Source organism: Alosa pseudoharengus, unplaced genomic scaffold (genome assembly GCF_046254945.1).
Source record: "Alosa pseudoharengus isolate Yale_2024_CS ecotype anadromous, Long Island Sound unplaced genomic scaffold, YU_APseudo_1.1 YU_APseudo_1.1_scf_9, whole genome shotgun sequence".
In the NCBI taxonomy this organism is placed as follows: domain Eukaryota; kingdom Metazoa; phylum Chordata; class Actinopteri; order Clupeiformes; family Clupeidae; genus Alosa; species Alosa pseudoharengus.
In genome coordinates, this window is record NW_027468881.1 from 13,964,609 (window position 1) to 13,983,177 (window position 18,569).

The 18,569-nt window shown below is 46.6% G+C and overlaps 1 protein-coding gene across 1 annotated transcript in view; it reads right to left on the reverse strand.

The window, feature by feature from the left end:
* Positions 1–18,569, reverse strand: part of rerea (arginine-glutamic acid dipeptide (RE) repeats a) — a gene marked incomplete in the record, with an annotated part of 88,263 nt that overhangs the window by 12,035 nt on the left and 57,659 nt on the right. The window contains 1 exon segment of the mRNA XM_076276948.1: positions 12,741–12,821. Coding sequence (XP_076133063.1) covers positions 12,741–12,821 — 81 coding nt within the window.

An 18,569-nucleotide genomic window follows, 5' to 3' on the forward strand; every position in this document is an offset into this window, starting at 1 on the left:
ACGTTTTACGGACACATGCGGCAAAATAACACATATGGCCCTGACACCGCCAACAAGAGTGCACAGGGAGAGACAGGCGCGCAGGCACAGGAATTATATTCCATCCTGTCACTGCTCAAGGTCCCCCCCTTAGCCCCGTCTTCCTAAGCATACATCATTCCACTTAATAACCATTTCGGCAACATTCATTTAACACTTCCACCCCCCCCATTCCACCTCGACCAGCGGTATTCATTTCAGGCTATTGAGTGTGTGGCCAGTCAACTGCGGGTGCTTTTAGCATTCTTTAATGTTTCAGGCTTTATAGAGCTGCTTGATGGGGAGGACGGTCATAAGGCCTGACAGGGTCTGTTAAACTCATGCTGAATGGGGCTGGGCTGTCTTTAATGCGTATTGATTGCTTTTCCTCTTTGCTTCGGCAGCTCGACTTGACATAAATTGGTCATTAAAGCGCTGCTCAGCCCTGCACGTTAACGGCTCAGCAGAAAAACACTTTTATTAACAGTCGCACAGGTTTTTTCCCCCCCTGCCATTTGTCTGGCACGAGGGGGAGAGAGAGATGGGACCAACCTGACAGACCAAACATCCCATTGATTTTTTTTCAGTGTGCAAACACATTTCTAGACATTTCAATATCACTGTCCCCTAAACTTAATGAAGCAACATGCTAACTCAATGAAACCTGAAATATTATAATCAAACCATGGATTTTTTTTTGTGCTAAATGTAAATGAAATGAATGCAAATGAAACCCACCAGTAAAAACCCTGGGCTAGAAAGTGGCCCATTTTGGTGTCCAGCTGCGGAGAGCAAGCAAGGGAGGGTAGGCAAGGCGGAGGGAGCGGCTCTTATCAGGGCGGACCGCGGGCGAAGTGGAGCCCTGGAGCGCGGCCCCTGCTGTGTTTGCTCCGGGTAAACACGACACCAGGCCTGTCCGCCTGCCCACGCCTTTCTTTCTTAAAGGCTTTTCACCCCCCCCCCCCTTCTCTTTACTAGCGCCTCATAGTAGAGAGGTACAGGATAATTCCTTGTCGGAGGAGAGTGGACCAATTGTCTGGCACAGAAAGCCCAACATTCAGGGCTTTGTGCTATTACAATTAAATCCGCTTCTGCACTCACCACCCCTCCTCCCTGGATGACGAAAATATGAACATCCCCTAAACGGCTATCAGGAGTCTATTTTGCACGCTGTGCCACAATACACAGAGACATGCTACAAAGAGCGACTCTGTGGGTCTTGGAGGTGCTTTCCCGTGGCCATGAAAACACTGAGAGTCCCATTTAGAGCCTATTGGCTGGAAAACACTGGCAGCTCAGTGCTAAAGACCCGAGAAGACTTCCTCTCGAGCACATCTGGAGTTATGGAATAGTTTCCACATGCGTCTGACTCAGAGCCTGCTGCACACTCATCTCCAGTGTGTCATTTAATGTGTGTGTGTGTCGGGGGTGTGGTTGGGTGGGGGGGATGAAAGGTGGCCGTGCACACTTTGGCCTTTTGAGCGTGCCAGCTGACCCAACCAGAGATGGATGAAATATCAATTATCACAATTACACCAATTACCAGTGGGTGGTTTGGACCACTCCGCCCAGGGAGCGAGAGAGAGAGAAGAGAAAAAACAGGGCCAACAAATGAGGTCGCTTCGCCTAGGAATACCACCCAATTTTTCAAGGCTCCCTTCGCTACCTTCCACTCCTGCTCAGAATAACACACAACCGCCATTTTTTTGCCAGTTAGAAAAACAATGGGGTAGCCAGCAGGACACTGTCCCCTGGTAGCACTTATTAAATGAAAGAACAGAAGGAATTTCCTTTGAGCTATGTTAGTGCTCGGAGATGCTTAGCACAAGATCAGATTAATCACTTATGCGGTGATGTTGGGGGAACAGTATCATAGCAGCAGGACGGTTGGAAGGGTTTTTCTTTTCTCTTTCAGCCAGAGCCAGGTGGAGAGGGCTGGGAGAGAGGGTGGATGGGATGGGAGGGGAGGGGTTGGTGGTGGCGGCCGTGCAGGGCGCAGGTGCTTTGCCCAGGGACAGCCAGCTTCCCGGGGTGAAATCTAATTGAACCGTGCAGATCAGAGGCGGTGAGTGCAGGGCCCGCGCGGCTCCACCGGCGCTCTCCTTTTCCCCCTCTCTCTCTCTCTTTCCCTCTCTCTCTCTTTCCCTCTCTGGCTCGTTTTAATGACCGCTCTCTCCTGAGCCACGAGGGCCTCCGGTCATGAACTGCCCAAACTAAATAAGTGTGCCGCACACAGGAAAGGTCACCACAGAGCCTCAATCCCAGCAGGCCGTGGGAGCCAGTATGGCGTGCTCCTTTATTGGGATGCAGATACTGCTCCGTTCTTGGGAGGGTGAAAAATAAAAAAAGAATAATAAAAAAAAAGCTCTAAGAAGTTCAAGTGCACGGCTGAGCTACGTATGGGAGAGAGAGAGAGCAAGGAAGCAATCACAGCGAGTGAGTTGCAGTACATGACCATTGAAAAGTAATTTAGTCCAGAACCTATCAAAACAAGTGTCTAGGTCTGGAGAGATGACGAGCGCACATACACACAGATACACATAGGGAGTGCAAATCTCATGTCTAATGCGAGTTGGCTGTGCTGTACAATCTGGGTGTGTGTGTGTGTGTACGTGTGTGTATAAGAGTGCAAGAGCGGATGAGGAGCCAGATGAAATGTTTTCAGGGGGATCATCTGTGGTGATGACAAATTTCCGCGGGCGATGACTGACTGTCGGAGACCTTCAGAAAATCCCCTTTCAAGCCTCGCAAGGGGAAGATGGGAGGCAATATGATTTGAGCGAAAGCGTGGAGAGGTGGTGTTAAGCTGCAGCACATTCCCTTTCCCGCGCACCCTCCTTTTTCGCTCGCTCTCTCTCGCGCTCCTCTCTTGCTCTTTTCTCTTCCCATCTTTCTTCTTTTCCGCAAGCGTCGCCACCACCCCACCCTTTTTGGCATTCAAGGTTTTTCTGGCCTGGCTTTGTACAGCTTTTTCTCGCTCCCTTTCCTTCTCTCTCTCTCTCTCCCTCTCCCTCCCTCCCTCCTCCCTCTCTCGCTGCCATCTCCGTGAAGTCAGAGACGTACAAAGGCGGCGGTGGCTGTGGCGGTCGTTAGTCTTGTGCAAGGAGGAGGCATCCTGCTGAAGGCTGCGGAATAATGGATGCGAGCAGCAGGAGGAAGCGTACTCCGCCGAGCCCTGCCGCCCCGGCATGCTGACTGAAGATGAGCTCGTGCCGAGAGCGGGGCGACCGAGACAGACAGATTGACAGTGTGAATCACCCGGGCAAGCTGTCGGAGTGTCAGGACAGATCTCTTCTGCATCCTCAGAGTGATGTCTTAAAAAACCCCGAAAATGATACGGGGGAAGAAAAATACATGTATGAATAAATAATAAAAAAAACAACAACAATGAGACATCTAACTTTTAGTGACATCAAAATGTCAGCGCCTCATCAAAGAGTGTCTGTATGACGAATGAGAGATGTGAAGGGTGTTTTTTTTTATTGATGTTATTCCCTTTTCTGTGTTGACATGAGTGACTGAGGTAGGGGGTGAGGGATTGAGAAAAATGTCCTCCACTTTGATGTGTTGAACTGTATTATTCTTTTTATTTACTGAAATACACGTCACACATCATAGATTTCTTGTACATTACCTTGCTACAATCTACATAACATCTGAAAACATTCACGTTTGACATTTAGCGGACTAATAGTGAATGTTGGTGACTTGCTTAGTTTTAAAAAAAATACTACATTAAAGCAAAATCTGCCACAAATTGCTTGTTCAGATTAAACAAACAGGTGACCTTCCAGACTTGTGGACTGTAGCCCAACGACAACCAAACTAGCTGCCTTTTAGCATGAAGTGGGAGAGGTTTAGGTGAGGCATTGATAAATTAAAATGCTGCTTTAACACAATTCTAAGGCACTTACATGATATTAGAATTTAGGAATTAAATATGCTGAGTGTACAGTACAGCATTTTACATGTGTATAATTAAGATAAAACAGAGCAAATTTAGTAAGGACATATATCTGCTGTAGAAATCAGTTTTGAGGTCTGTATAACTGATCAACTGTTGATGTTTTAAGAGTGACACACAAATAAGTCCATGGTATGGGTGTCCATTTTACGCTGCAAAGAAAACTGCTCTTACCAACAGAAAACTGAGTAAATTCATACCCCATCAGTTAAGCTTTTTCCTAGGATCAGTTGTGAAATTGAGCTTCCCTTGTTTCTACTCACAGCACCCACAAGTTAAAGTTAAATCAGAGTAGTTCCATCACAATTGTAAATAAATCCAATTTCTGGTCGCCGGTGGCATTACTTCCCTCTCCCCCTCCCTCCTTAAAGCTGCTAAGAACACTATGTTCGCGAGAACATGAGATTGTGACAACATAAGCCTGGTATTATAAGACATTTTAGCAAGCTTTCCATCTGCAGGATATTTCTAGGGGGGTTGGGGGGTGGATTATCCAACCAGGAATGGGCTTTACCTCATATCACTGCACTTAGTGCATTGTGCTCCCCCACCCTCCACTTGCCTCCAGAAAACTGCGGATGTGCAGAGATGTGGGTGTCGGGGCGGGTGCGCCGCCGTGTGTGTAATGTTTTCTGACGGCTCTGAGCATTTCCTTTTCTTTTTTCCCTCCCCACTCTTCTCCCCTTCTCTCCATTCTTATATTTTCTTGAAACCAAGGACGAGACAGACCCTTGACTCTTTGGGCTGCTCTGTGTGTGTGTGTGTGTGTGTGTGTGTGTGTGTGTGTGTGTGTGTGTGTGTGTACGTGTCTGCGTGTATGTATTTGTGAGCGTTTGTCAGAGTAAAAGACAGGGTGCGAAGGTTTAACTTGCATATTTACATACTCATCCGCTCTCAGGCCCAGGCTTGAACAGATGGTTTCTGTTTTTCCTGGCAGATTTGCGAGGAAGCCACAAAAGGCCCCTGCTTTGACAGGGAGCCAAACGGTTAAGACTGCAACTGGCAATGGCAGAAGAGTACGAGAGACCAGGGAAGTCTGCAAAGGCGGGGGGGGTGGGGTTGTGTGTGACTGAACGGAAGGAGTGAGACAGACCACAAGTAACAAGTAATGAACTAACAAACCTGAGGTTTGAGCAAACTCTGCAACTGTAGTTGTGTAAGACGGCAATATTTACCCCCCCCCCCCCCCTTCTGATTTGGTTTTAGGGATGTGAAAGAGAATGTATGTTGAGGGCATTTAGGGCATAAGGGGTCATGTGGTCACTGGGTGTGAGTGAGCTGATATGAAGCTGTAAACATCAATTAGCTGAGCCAGGCCGGGGCGTTCCCTTTCCAGCCGACAAACACACTGGGGCCATTTTAGGGGAGATGATTGCTGGTGATTTTAGCTTCAGGAGTAGACAGCTAAGAGCAAAAAAAAAAAAAATAGCTTGCCTTTCGACTGCAGTTTAATGATTTGGTGTTTAGCTAATAATAGATGATGCCTTGAAGCTCGCCTGTATTTTTAATGTTGGGTGTCATATATATGAAGAGTTTGGTTCCAAAACGCTATATCTCTCTTTTTTAAAACATTAAAAAGTCAGGCTATTTAATTGTGTATTTCATCTACTGTAATATCACTCAAATTGCAGTTGTGTCTTTTGACTGAGAAAAGATAAATCAAATGATACCCAATTACAGTTCTACTAAAATTACTTTGAAAACGTAAAAAAATTTAAAATAAAAATATTCATGAAAATTCATTAAAATGGTGGATATAGTGTTTTGGAACCAAACTCCATATATATAAGGTGGTACATAATTCTAATAACGCATAGATGAATTCTGTTCTGCACATCTATTCTATATAAGCGATGGAAGCATTCCATATGAAAAGAAAATGCAAGGTCAATGTGAAAGAGCTCAGAGACAGTTTTCCAGAGTATATTACATCTGATTTTCATCCTGCTTAAATTATTAAAATGCATACATAAATTATGGTATTATATAAGTGTACGTGTTGTGCTTTTTATTAGGCCACCTTACCAATAGGGGGCACTGGGCATCACATCAGAGGGTGCAATGAATCCAAATTGTTACATGAATCCTCTGTTTTCATTTTCCAATTTTCTATTATATTACATTTTAATTTCAATCAAAATATGAATGGATATTAATGTATCTTTGTTTAGCATCCACAATTTTTAAATATTTAAAAAAATATTTAATATAATAAGATTAAAATTGGGTTAGATTACATTAATGCTCTGTGAACACAGTGCTGAGAAACTAAATGCAAATATGTGCAAGATTAAAATTACAAAACAGTAGTTTGAGAAGCTCCATGTGGTGAAAAGACTATTACATGTGGAGCAAGTCTGTAAACTGAAGGTTAATATCTCATCTCTTTAGAGGGAGACAAAAAGGCCCTTCAGCACTTCCGCTGTCAACTGGTGTCTATTGACAGTAAATATATCACAGATGTGTTCCGCTGCCATCAGACTATGAAAATGGCAATGGCAGCACAAGTCTCCGGGCACTGACTGCTGTTACTGTAACCTTGTTCCAAGGTCAACAAATGAAAAGCTGAGCCGAACATGGTGAATGGCAGCCACGCAGATACCCACTTCTGTGGCTTTTTGAGAGAGAGAGAAAGAGAAAGAAACAGAGGGTGAGGGTAGGAGAGAGAGAGAGAGAGAGAGAGAGAGAGAGAGAGAGAGAGAGAGAGAGAGATGGAGCGAGTGGGGTGAGATGACTGTACGCCACAATGGCCTTGGCTGGTGAGGCAGCCAGTGAAAGGATGTTAAATAGACAGCAGATCCCCACTGTGCGGAGAGCTCTCGGTGGGGAGAGACTGAATGGGCTCTGCTTTCACAGGTCAAAGATGCACCGGCAAGAGAATCAGCACTCGTGTTTTGCCTGCTGTAAGCGAATTTGCCAGCGTGGGCAGACTGCACTGCTACAGAGACTTTCACTGGGGGTCTGCTGTGCTAATCCAATAGATCAACTTGTACAAGCTCTAGGCTTTGTACCCAAAGTAACGTTACAATGACAGAGGAATAAATACAGTAGGGAAAAAACAAAGCACAACGCACACAAAAAATGCATGTTTGCAAAACAGGATTTTTACATCTGTTGAATTGATTTAAAAAAAAAAGAAAATGTTGGCTGAATAAAAACATAGAAAAATACTTCAAAACTAGACAACAAAATATAAATGTTAAGATGTCCTCCATGTTGCCACTGCTGTGCTTGTAACCGCATTAACTCCACTAATGACATTCTCAGTGTTTCCATAAACAAGCCGGCCATTTACCCAAACAAGCTCGCCGTCGTGTCAGCTGCGGACAGCTGCCATCCTACCCGCAGCGCCTCTGGTCCTCTCTAGCCGTTTTAATTAGTGCCCGAGCAGTGGCCCCGGCGCGTTGGTTGGTGCGTCTCCGGGGCCCAAGCGCTGGCGTGCTGATAGCCTCTTTGTCAATTCGATCGGACATTTGTCCCCCCTCCGAACAGCACCGTGATCAGACATCTGCTGCAAGGTTGATCCAGCAACACTCTCAGTCATCGTGCTGCCCAGCCCACCCACCCCATATCAGCTTTCGAATCGCAAGGCCCAGGGGAGCGAGGGAGACCGGGGGTTGGGGGCGGATGAGCGAAGGTTGATGGGTGATCCAAGTGGCCGCTCCACTGCCATCGTATCCTCTGCAACGCTCTCACCTCTTAGGAACTGCCAGAGAGCGCCAGTCGGGAGCCGCTGCTGCTTTCACAGCTCTCGCCTCCACTAGATAGGATTTTTATTTCACCCTCCCTCTCCCTTGCTTTTTCTCTCCATCGCACCGAAACCACCTGGCTGTGCCTTGCCCCCTGCCGCATGCATGAGCACTTGTACACTCATATTCTCTCTCCTGCATTCACCATATTCCTTCTTGTGCAACCAGTGCTGATTGAATACCTCATGACTGCATGAAAACCAATTAAGAACGTGTCCTCTTGCCCCAAACAGCAGGCGGGTAGCTAATATCCACTGCCAGAAGCATGGCCGGATGAGAGGAGTGCTGCCATCTGTGGATGCATGTCTTGTGTTATTGTTAATGGATTAAAGCTTCAAGTTCACCTAGTTTCCAGCTACAGTTACACATACAAGAGTGCTCTGATTATCCTCTGATTACATCTCATTATCTGCAATGGCTTTGTTTGGAGATGATTTATCAGAGAGGACAAAAAAGGAGAAAACAAAAACAAAAAAACCCTACAAGAAACACCCAGTGCTGGCACAAACCACAGCAATATAATGAACCAACACAATTATCGCGTCACCTTTTAGCATACTTGGTGCTGTCGAAGCTCTTAACTGCTCTAAAATGGAGGCTTGTCGCAAGCCATCATAAAGACGTGTAAACCTTCTCTTCCCCACCAAAGGGTTGAGCAGAGACAGGGAAAAAACACAACCTCCAGAGGGGATTATCTGCAATCTGTGGACTCAGCATGTTACATGCTTGTCGAGAAATGGCTCCAGAGTGAGAGAGGGAAAGAGAGAGAGAGAGTGAGAGAGAGAGAGAGAGAGAGAGAGAGAGAGAGAGAGAGAGAGAGAGAGAGAGAAAGGAGTGCAGCTCAAATTCTTCCGTGACGTCGTCTTTCAAGTGCAGGAAATGGTGGCCGGGAGAGAGCCAGCGCGAGTCGGCCTGGCGACACACCCTCTGCTCTCCCCGCTTCCCCCTTTAGTTGGCTTTATATAAAGCATTCCTCAGAGCTAGTGGAGCACGCTGTGTTTATTCAGTGGTGGGCACTTCTGCTGCTCTGAAATGAAATGAGGGGGAGAGAGGGCTGTAGAGAGAGGGATAGAGAAAGGGAGATGGAGATAGAGAGAGGAAGAGATGGAGGGAGGGAAGGAGAGAGGCAACAGGCACAGGGGGGGGAGACAGAGTGCTGTAGCACGGTCGTCTTTGGCCTTGGCCACTATCCCGGGAAGTGTTCTTTATGACCTCCTCCATCCTCTCTCTCCACTTAACGCAACACTTGTATCATAGCCTGGACCTGTGGCAAAGACAACTACAGCGCCGGGAAGTCGGCCCTGGCAAACGATCAGGGCAACAGCAAATGTATATTTATGTGGAGCAAGAGAACGGCTGATGGGACGAGAACAAATAAAATGGAATCTTTCGTTCTCTTCATCCGAAATCCAACCAAATGCGCATAGCAGATAAATCACAGGCACGAAAAAGAATGAGTCGAGGGGAAAGGGAGTAACGGGCTATGGATGTGAGTCAAGCGGTCCCTCCAGGGACAAAGACTGGCACTGGAAGGCAGAAATGACTCCTGGACACAACACCATTTCCAAAGTCGAGCAACCGAGACAGAGTGGCTTTAAAAAAGCAGCAGAGAAAAAACAAAGCTTTTCTTCTTCTTCTTTTCTGTGCGTATTGAGCCGAACCTTTCATTTTTCTCCACTTGAGACTATAGCCTTGTGCTCTACTCTTCCCTCCTATCATTCTTCTCTCTCTCTGTCTCTGTCTCTGTCTCTGTCTCTGTCTCTGTCTCTGTCTCTGTCTCTGTCTCTGTCTCTGTCTCTGTCTCTGTCTCTCTCTGTCTCTCTGTCTCTCTGTCTCTCTGTCTCTCTCTCTCTCTCTCTCTCTCTCTCTCTCTCGTTATGTTTGAAGAGCAGCTTGTTTTCTGCAGGCAGCTCAATAAAATGAATCTTCACTGCTCTCATGGCAGGGACACCGTGTTGGAGGGGGAAGAGGTGGGTGGGTGAAGGGTGGAGTGTGAAGGTCCATTACTTTCCTGTAAAGCAGACGGACCCTCCAGGCTGAATAACATTACAGAGCCTCACTCTGAGCACATCGATGGCTGCTCTCCCAAGTCACAGGGCCCCATCCAAATCACCTCGAGAGTTCTCCGAGAACGCGAGATTTGATTAGGCAGACACCTGACACACAATATCGCATTTTGGGAGATGAGCGCTCATGAAATGGAATCTTGAGGAGGGAGGAACATTTGAGAAGGGAATGCTGATGACAGATGAAAAGGGGATTCTTCAAAATCACAGATCAACTTGTGGCATACTAAGATGTCAACACAACTGCTTCATGGTGACAATGCCTCATGTTAGCACTTCTGAGAAGATCCGATTATTACAAAAGAGCTTTTTCAAACCTGATGATGTCTCTTTCTGATTATACTAATTGCAGGCTTTCTGCTAAATCCACAGATTGCGCAAGAAACCCACAGGGAGTGTCAACATCTAAGGCGTTATACCGATCCTTCAAAATTAATTGTGCATAAGGTGAAGCTGTTATGAGGGAAAAAACAAGGCAGAGTTCTGGCTGAAGGTCAACTACTGTGCTTACTTGCTTCAGGCCTGGCCTGAACGGTTTAGTAACAGCTTTCATTTGACTGTGCAAACACTTCCTGGTTAATCATTGTTGGTGCCTAGCCTGATCCCGTGTATTTCATGTAGGTGCAGTTTGAACAGTTGTTCTGTGATCATTAACACGCATCGCTACTTGTGAAAGAGGCCCAGTGTGAGTGCGTGAGTCAACGTCTGCCATGGAAAAAATAAATGAAATGATCTCGGGCATTGTGTTCCAAGCGATAGAGACACCTACTCTCAATTTCTTCTCTCTAAACCAGCCATCCATCCAGCCACCCTCCCTCGCAAACCCACCTTCCTCCTCCCACCGTCAGGAGAGATTTTCTTTATCGACTTATCTTTCCACCGAATCAATATGCCACAGAGCATGCACCTCATAACGAGGCTTTCACTGACTGCACATGTTTCAATGAACCCAACAGGATATTGAGGCCGATCTGTGCATAGTGCTGACCTTAAAAATGCATGTTTTTCTGTGCGTGTGTTTGTGTGTATTTACCATCCCTGCCCTTCTTGCGTGTCAGCAATCGGCCACCCCAAAGTCGATGTTTGCTACTTGACTAGTTTTTGTCCCCTTTATCTGTTTGCATTTCTCTCAAAAAGTATAATATACTTACTAATCAATATTATTGATTAGTGACAAGGGCAAGAAAAACGCTAGGCTCCTGATCTGATAATCACCCCAGTGTGAAGCATGGGTTACGGCAGGAGAGGGCACATTTTTACACTTGCTTGACAAGTATTAGCCTGCTCTAATCTGCCAACAAGGAATCTCTTTTTATAGGCCGTCAAAGGGTTTGCGGGGGTTGGGGGGCAGATTTCAGCCACTTCAAAGACTGTCATTTTCGTCAGAGGAGTATTTACACCCTTATTGCAGCTTGTAATAGACAGAGCAAAAACTAGTGAATCACAAGCCTGTGCCTGTATGAACTTCCCACCAGACATTACAGCATCCAGCAAAGGCATAACAGGATCCATGCAATCTCTACACCACTACAAAACCGACAGATATTCTTTCTTCCTTTCCTTTCTGCAAGTGCGATGAGGAAATAGTCTTTCTAAGCTTTGTGTTGAACCACAACAGCAGTGCATTAGCTGCACAGTGGAGACACGAGGTGGTTCACTGCCAAACTTGACAGGACTGATCTGAACAGACAGCTGTAAAGCGAGTCTCAGGTATGCTGTCAAACTAATTTAATGGCTGTTGCACACCAGACAAGATCAGGTAGATCTACTCCCCTACCCAGATTACACACGGCCCACCTAACACCAGACTGAAAAACGATCCCTTTCAACAAGTTACGTGTGTACATTCAGCTTTGACAGGTGATAAAAACTGGAAAAACCTAAACTAGACAAAGCTGAAGAAAGAGTTGGGTTCACAGTCAAATCCTTTTCAGACTTTTCCAGGACAGTGGAAATATCTCAGAAACTTAAATGTAGGAAAGTAATATAAAAGGAAAGTGAGTGAGTGAAAACCTACATTATTTAATACCACTCTTCTAAAATTAAACACAACTGGGGTTTTCCTTTTTTACCTTGGTAGCAGGCTACTTAGTGAAACCTAATAATGAATAACTAGCTTGCACAAAGTCCAACCGAGTAATTACTGTTACCTCAAATGACAAACCACTCTCATTCCTAAAGTCATGTCACTCCTTGTCCCTTAGGTAAAAATTAAATGTCAAAATTGCTGCTGAGAACAGTGTCCCATTTTCTTGCCAACTTTTGTTTGCACATATATTGCAATGTAAAGTCTGCTCAGAAACACATGTTAATATTTAATTGTAAATATATTAGTTTTACTCTACCCATCTGCGGTTGTTGTGGCGCTAATGAATTTCTTTTAGCTTTTAAATATCTGTACTAACATGTGCTCTGGGACATGTTATGGGGCATTTGCAGAGTGGGGCTTTTTTCCGTGAGCAGAAGAAATTACAGCTCTGTTGTTTAGTAGAGAATCACAATGTTCATGAATAAGCCTTCAGGGATCTGACCTGCAGACAAACTGATAAATGTGATGCATGATGAAATGTGCTTTGCTTCCCCCTCCCCTTTTTGTGTGTGTGTGTGTGTGGGTGGGTGTGTGTGTGTGTGTGTGTGTGTGTGTGTGTGTGCATGTGTCATCTCTCTCCATGCGTGTATCACACACTAGTGCATAATGTCTTACTTTGACATGCTACATAAAAGAATGAAAAACTATAACTAAAGTGACCAACAAATAATCCAAAAATATTTTAAAACATCAAAACTGACAAATGCACACTTGCTGAAATTCTGATATGGACAATCACCCTGCGAGCTCAAATAAAAATGGAAAAAGAAAAGGCCAAAGAAAATGAATGAATGTCTCTTGGTGGAACGGGAGAAGTCATAAACATTTTTCTAATGAGGGGGAAAAATGCTTACCGTCTCCTTGTTGGGAAGTAGGTCTTTCCGAATCCTGAAGAAGTTTTTGCCGTACTGTCTCAGTCCTTTAATGAACCGTTTCTGTGGAGAAAGTGACAAAAACAAAAACGACTTAGGCCAAAACAGCAACTGAAAAATAACAAAAATATCAGTAGCAGTACAGAGAAATCAAGTTACACTATGTCAGCACGGGTGCATGGAAACCTCTGACTACACCGCACCGTTAACCAGAGGGAAGAAAAACAAACGTTTTGATGCTAATCTGAAAACCTCAGCTCTCCAATCGTTTTTAAGCCTTTGAGCTGGAAAGCAAAAGAGCACAGCACCAGCACAACACAACACAAGCCCAACACAGCACAATACTCAGGGCTGCCCAGACGGACAAACTGCAGAGGAAATGACAACAAAAGCAGGAATCTGAGGGGAGATCAAACGGCCCCGGCACCGAGGCCACACATAATGGCAGTTTAGCATGAAATGGAAGTTCAACGGGAGCAGATATGCATATCAGAGAGTGGCGCGGCACACCAAGTTCAAAGCCAACAACTGAAAAACTTCAGCAACTTCCACAGAAGCACGCAGACATTTCGCCGTTCAGCTGTCCCCTCGCTTACACTCACTCACTTGATCTCTCTCTCACACACACACACACCACATGCAGACATCAGCACCAGCTTAAAATCCTGCTTGAACTACTAAAAATATCTTTCTGCTTCAACATGCTTAAAAAATATAACCCAAAACTAAACGTTACCAAAACAGAAACCTCTGGCTACAACAACAACAGGAGAACGACAGAACAGCAATACAAACTGCCATAAACATAAAATATTCAGTTACCTAACTTCCACAAGTAAAACCCATGAGAGGAGAAAAATACAACACCAAAAACACACAGATATTCCGGAAGAGAAATAGAGGCAAGGGTGGAAAAAAGAACGTTTACCACATGTAAAAACACAACGCCTTTCAATCGCTTCAAGAGTAGTGGAGGGTGAAGGCTGGAAACATTCACAGGCAGCGAAGCAGATGAGCGACTGATTTACTTTCTTGTTCCAGCGGCAAGCCCCCGCTCCGCTCCTCGGCAATCTCAGCAATCGCTCCCTGTAGAACTAACTCCGGCAACAAGGCAGGCAAAGTCCGGTGGGGGCACAGCCCCAGAAAGCTACCAGCTGGCCTCCGGAGGGAGGGCAGAAAAGAGGGCAAAATCGTGGAGCAAATCCACACAAAAGTCTCCCAGAAAATGTACGGCTTTGCTTGTTTTTGTGTTTCTGCGTGCGTGTTTTTTTTAACAAGCAAGAAATAGCTTGTCACTCTCTGCTCCTCCACTACAAAGGGGAAGGCTTTACATGTGATCTTTCTGCTAGAGAGCCTCTGGTCGAGGGCACAGTGCAAAAGGCGGAGTGGAGCGGAGCGGAGTGGAGCATGGTTTCCAGCGTGTGCCTCTGACGAAACACACACACACACTCACACTCACGCTCCACAATTGCACTCCAGGGAGGTCTAACTGAGCATGTGCACCAAGCGCTGGATTTAAATGTCTCGTGTAAACACACACAGCACCACATTTTCAAGACATCAGCCCCTAATATTCTCTGGTAGTTTGCCTACCATGGACAAATAAATAACAGCAGTCTGTCATTTTTTTTTTTTTTTTGTTACTTTTTTTTCTGTTGTCATTTCAACTTAATGTTTTCGGTATCCACTACAACATCATCTATTCCAACAACCGTACAAGTTCAGAGGGAGGAAAGGCAGGGACAATTCTCCGCTCAGAGATATCTTGGACTCGCGCATCGGAGACAAGCAAGACACAAAACCAGACATGGAGTCCCCCTCCTCTCTCCACACACACACACACACACACACTCACGTAGACACACTCTCGGCCTACACGGAGCCACCAACCCCCCTCTAGCGCATACAGTATGTACCGCTTATGTAACCAGCCGACTGTTTACAAATGGCTTTTTAAAGGAACAATCTGTGGTAAGCGTGGTGAGCGAGAGCGAGAGCGAGGAAAAGAGAGAGAGAGAAGGGGGGGGGGGGGGGTTTCCTCTTCCTTTTTTTCTGCCTCCATTTGGTTCAGCACTTTTAACAAGATTTCCTCTTCAAAGAGATCACGTAAATCACAGCAAATTAAAAACCTAATACGGCAAATTTCAGGCTAAATTGCCCAGGGGGCTTTGAACATGCTTGTAACACCGCCTCAACACTGCACATCACTCAGTTGTTGTTCTCACAGTGATACTGGGTCACGGCTCTAAACAACGTGTCTAGGGCAGAGAAACAGAGCTCCAGATGAGCGGCACAGACACACACACAGAGTTGGGTTGTCTGTGGCTGGGAGGTAAGGCGGCTGAGCCAGCAGATGGAGCCGTCTCCATGAAAACAGCATCCCTCAGCCGTCTCCATGAAAACAGCGTCCCTCAGCCTCACGCTCGACCCCAGTGGCCAGCTGCCACCGAGTGGAGAGGATGAAAGGCACTCAAGATCACAAGTCGTCAAATGGTTTGATTTTGAACGGCCTATGAGCTGAAGAATATCTAGTGCATCAGACTGTAGAGACTGCAATCATTGACAGGATTAAAAAAACAAAAACGACATACATATACTATTTGCATGATTAAAGTAGAACCTTTACTCATATAACCTTTTCAAATGGCATATAACATGCACTAGGCCACTAGACCTTCAACCAGATTCTGTGTCTGTCTGTGAGGGAGAGCGCTCCAAGAGAACTCGAGCGTGTTTGTGAGTTTGACCGTTGGCCCTAGAGGATCGGTCAACTCTCCGTCTGACCAGTGGGGTTGACCGCCTCTTGGCAGCGGAGTCCCAAACGCGGTGGCTCCCTGACCCACGGGTCCCCCTACTCGGTGGGAGCCGGCCAGCAGGGGAAACCAGAGCTGACCACAGGAAACACCACTGCCCCGCTCACATCACTGACACACACTCCAGCAGGGCCATCACACACTGCCCCAACACAGAGTCAGCACCACAGAGCTGCACAACACACAGCTAGAACACTAAAAGCCTTTTACAATGTTAAAATGCTCTCTACACTACATCCTCACCTGAAGTATATAATAGACATACACACACACACACACGCATACGCATACACACTATCTGCGGTTATGCAGTGCTGATTTGATAACAGTCACACTTAAAAACAGACATCTTTCGTATCACTGGACAAGCTGAAGAAGTTCTCATAATGTGGGGGTCTCCTTTCTGCACCGCTGGGACCAAAATCAATTACACCTGCCAGCGCGGGCTGTGTTAGTGCCCTGATTATGTCACGCTAATTACGTTCCCCCTACTGTAATATTTACACTGCCTGCCTATCTGCTCGGCAGGCTCTGTCTCTTTTTCCCCTCCCTCCTCCGTGCCTTCCCTCCCTTCTTCTGTCTTTTTCCCTTCCTCCCTCCTACCCTTCCTCCCTCCTACCCTCCCTCCCTCCATCCCTGCCTGCCTGCCTGGCTGCATGTCGGCTCCAGTTTAAGGCTCCATTTCAGCTGCCTGAGCTCACTGCTCCACGAGCTGAGCTAATAAATCATCCACCAATCTGCTCTCCCGATCGCTCGGCCCCTGCCAGCAAGGCTCCAGCTCTCCGTTGCTAGGCGATGGGGGCCGGAGCGGGAGGGGCCGAGCAAGCGGAGCAGAGCGAGGCGGAGAGGGGTGGGGGTGCGTGGGTAGCGTTGGGGGGGAGGTGGCAACAGTGCTACCAAACCAGCAGGCACGCTGCAGAAACAACAGGCTTCTCTCTGTCAGAAATTGTTCCAGAGAGCTGGCTCTTTCCCCCGATTTTCTCTCCCTCCCTCCCTCCTCCCTCTCTCTCTCTCTCTCTCTCTCTCTCGCTCTCTCTCTCTCGTTCACTCACTCCTTCTTCCCCCGGCTGCTGAACAGAGTGCTATTGTAACAGGGAGCGTAGGGCAAGAGAGAAGGCTCAAAAAGGTCCATTGTGATGATGAACGCACACTTCCTGCTCAAGCGGTAATTGTTAAACGCTGCAGAACTGGTTGAGATCACACAGGCGGGGGACATGAGAGATGGTGTCAACGAGATCACAACCCCCAGAGTCCACTCAACACACACAAACACAAACACACTGCTCGCTCAATCTTTCTCCCCTTTAAATATCTCGACTGGGACTGAGATTGTGGAATCAGTGCACTTGACCTCTTTTTTAAACCTGACCTGCCATTTCCTGAGGAGAACTGGCCAGAGAGAGAGAGAGAGAGAGAGAGGAGAGAAAGAGATATTACACACATCCGCCAGGGTTGGAGAAACAAACAAGAACAGACATGAGGGTGGTGGGGTGTGTGTATGGGGAGGTTAGCGGCTCGGTAATGACACACTTCAACCTCGGCCGACCACAGACGAGTACACCACACAGACAGCCACGTCTTCGCTGTTGCACATTACACACACACATTAAGTAACACACACGCAAGAGCGCTCCATAGCCACGCAGGCACACATGACTTATTGATGAGCACGACTGCTGGGTGCAGTCCGCAAGTCGAGCTGATGACAAACTCTTTCAGGTGCCGCTTTTTTTTTCCCTTTCTTTCTTTTTCGCCTCTCAAACGGCCTCAACCGCCCGAAAAACATGTAACGGTATGCGATGAACCGCAGTTTCCCCTCACCAACCCTCTCAAAAGGTGACAGGAAATCCTTTTCGCTTTATTATTCTTTTGAAAAAGCACACAACTGAGGAGCCACCACAGTCTGATTGCCATACAAAAAAGCCACTGTGCTGCCACTGCTTTGCTTGTTTGCTTGTCTTTTCTTCTTTTAATATGGGTTGCAAAGCCAATGCCGATTTGTATATGAAGAAAATACAACCAAAAGACGATTTTGAACGGTTGCACTTGATGACAGTTGAAGGGGAGATATAAAAGACTAAATCAACTTTGAAGTGGGTGGGTGGGTGGCTGCACGTCTCCAAGGCCCAGAGCTCTTTTAAACCACCCACCTCTCGGATTTGCGAGGGGGATTTTGATGTTGGAATGTTCCGATCCGCTCGACTGGTGTTGCGTGGCCCCCTCCCTGCTGTTCCCTCGCTGGAGGGGGTGGGGTGTGGGAGGGGTGGCGGTGGACTGTGGGTGGGTGGAGTGTTTTTTTTGGGTGGGCAGGAAAATAAATCAGATGGAGCTGCAGTGCAACGTGCTGACCACTGGGGGGCTTGAGAGGACTGAGCTGAGCTGCCATGCGCTGGGCCATGCGGTGGCGCACGCAGCAGATTCCACACCTGGCCACAACAAGGAGCCACGCGCAGAACATTCTAGAATGCTCTGCCAGTCTGATGAAATGGGAAAGCATGTGTGCGAATATACAGTATGAACATACCATTTACATATTTGTAGGATAGCAAAGAATGCATGTACAAGTGTTTCTTGTATCTATATGTTAAAATAAATGATTTCCTATTGTGACCATTTAAAAACATCATAGTATCAAAAGTATCATAGTTTGCCAAAAGTGTCAAGCATGACTGCAGATTGACTGAGACTGACTTTCACATCTGGCTGTGATTGGTATAAAAAGGTCTGTGAAGATGAAGCTGTGACTGTAAAACAAACGTAAAAAAAAAACAAGGAACGATATATAAAGGGCTGAAAGCACACCAGAGCCCAAATAGCTGCCGGCTAAAGTAGGAGGCAGCAGGGGACGAGGTGGGAGTGGGGCGGTGTGGGGGGCTGGGAAGGAGGGCGACAAGTGACCCTGAAGATGAGATGATGCTGCCATCTCCGAGGCAGTCACTGTCTCTTTCGCTCACATCTCCAAAGGCAGTTGAGGAAGAGAGCTGGAATAATGAGACCA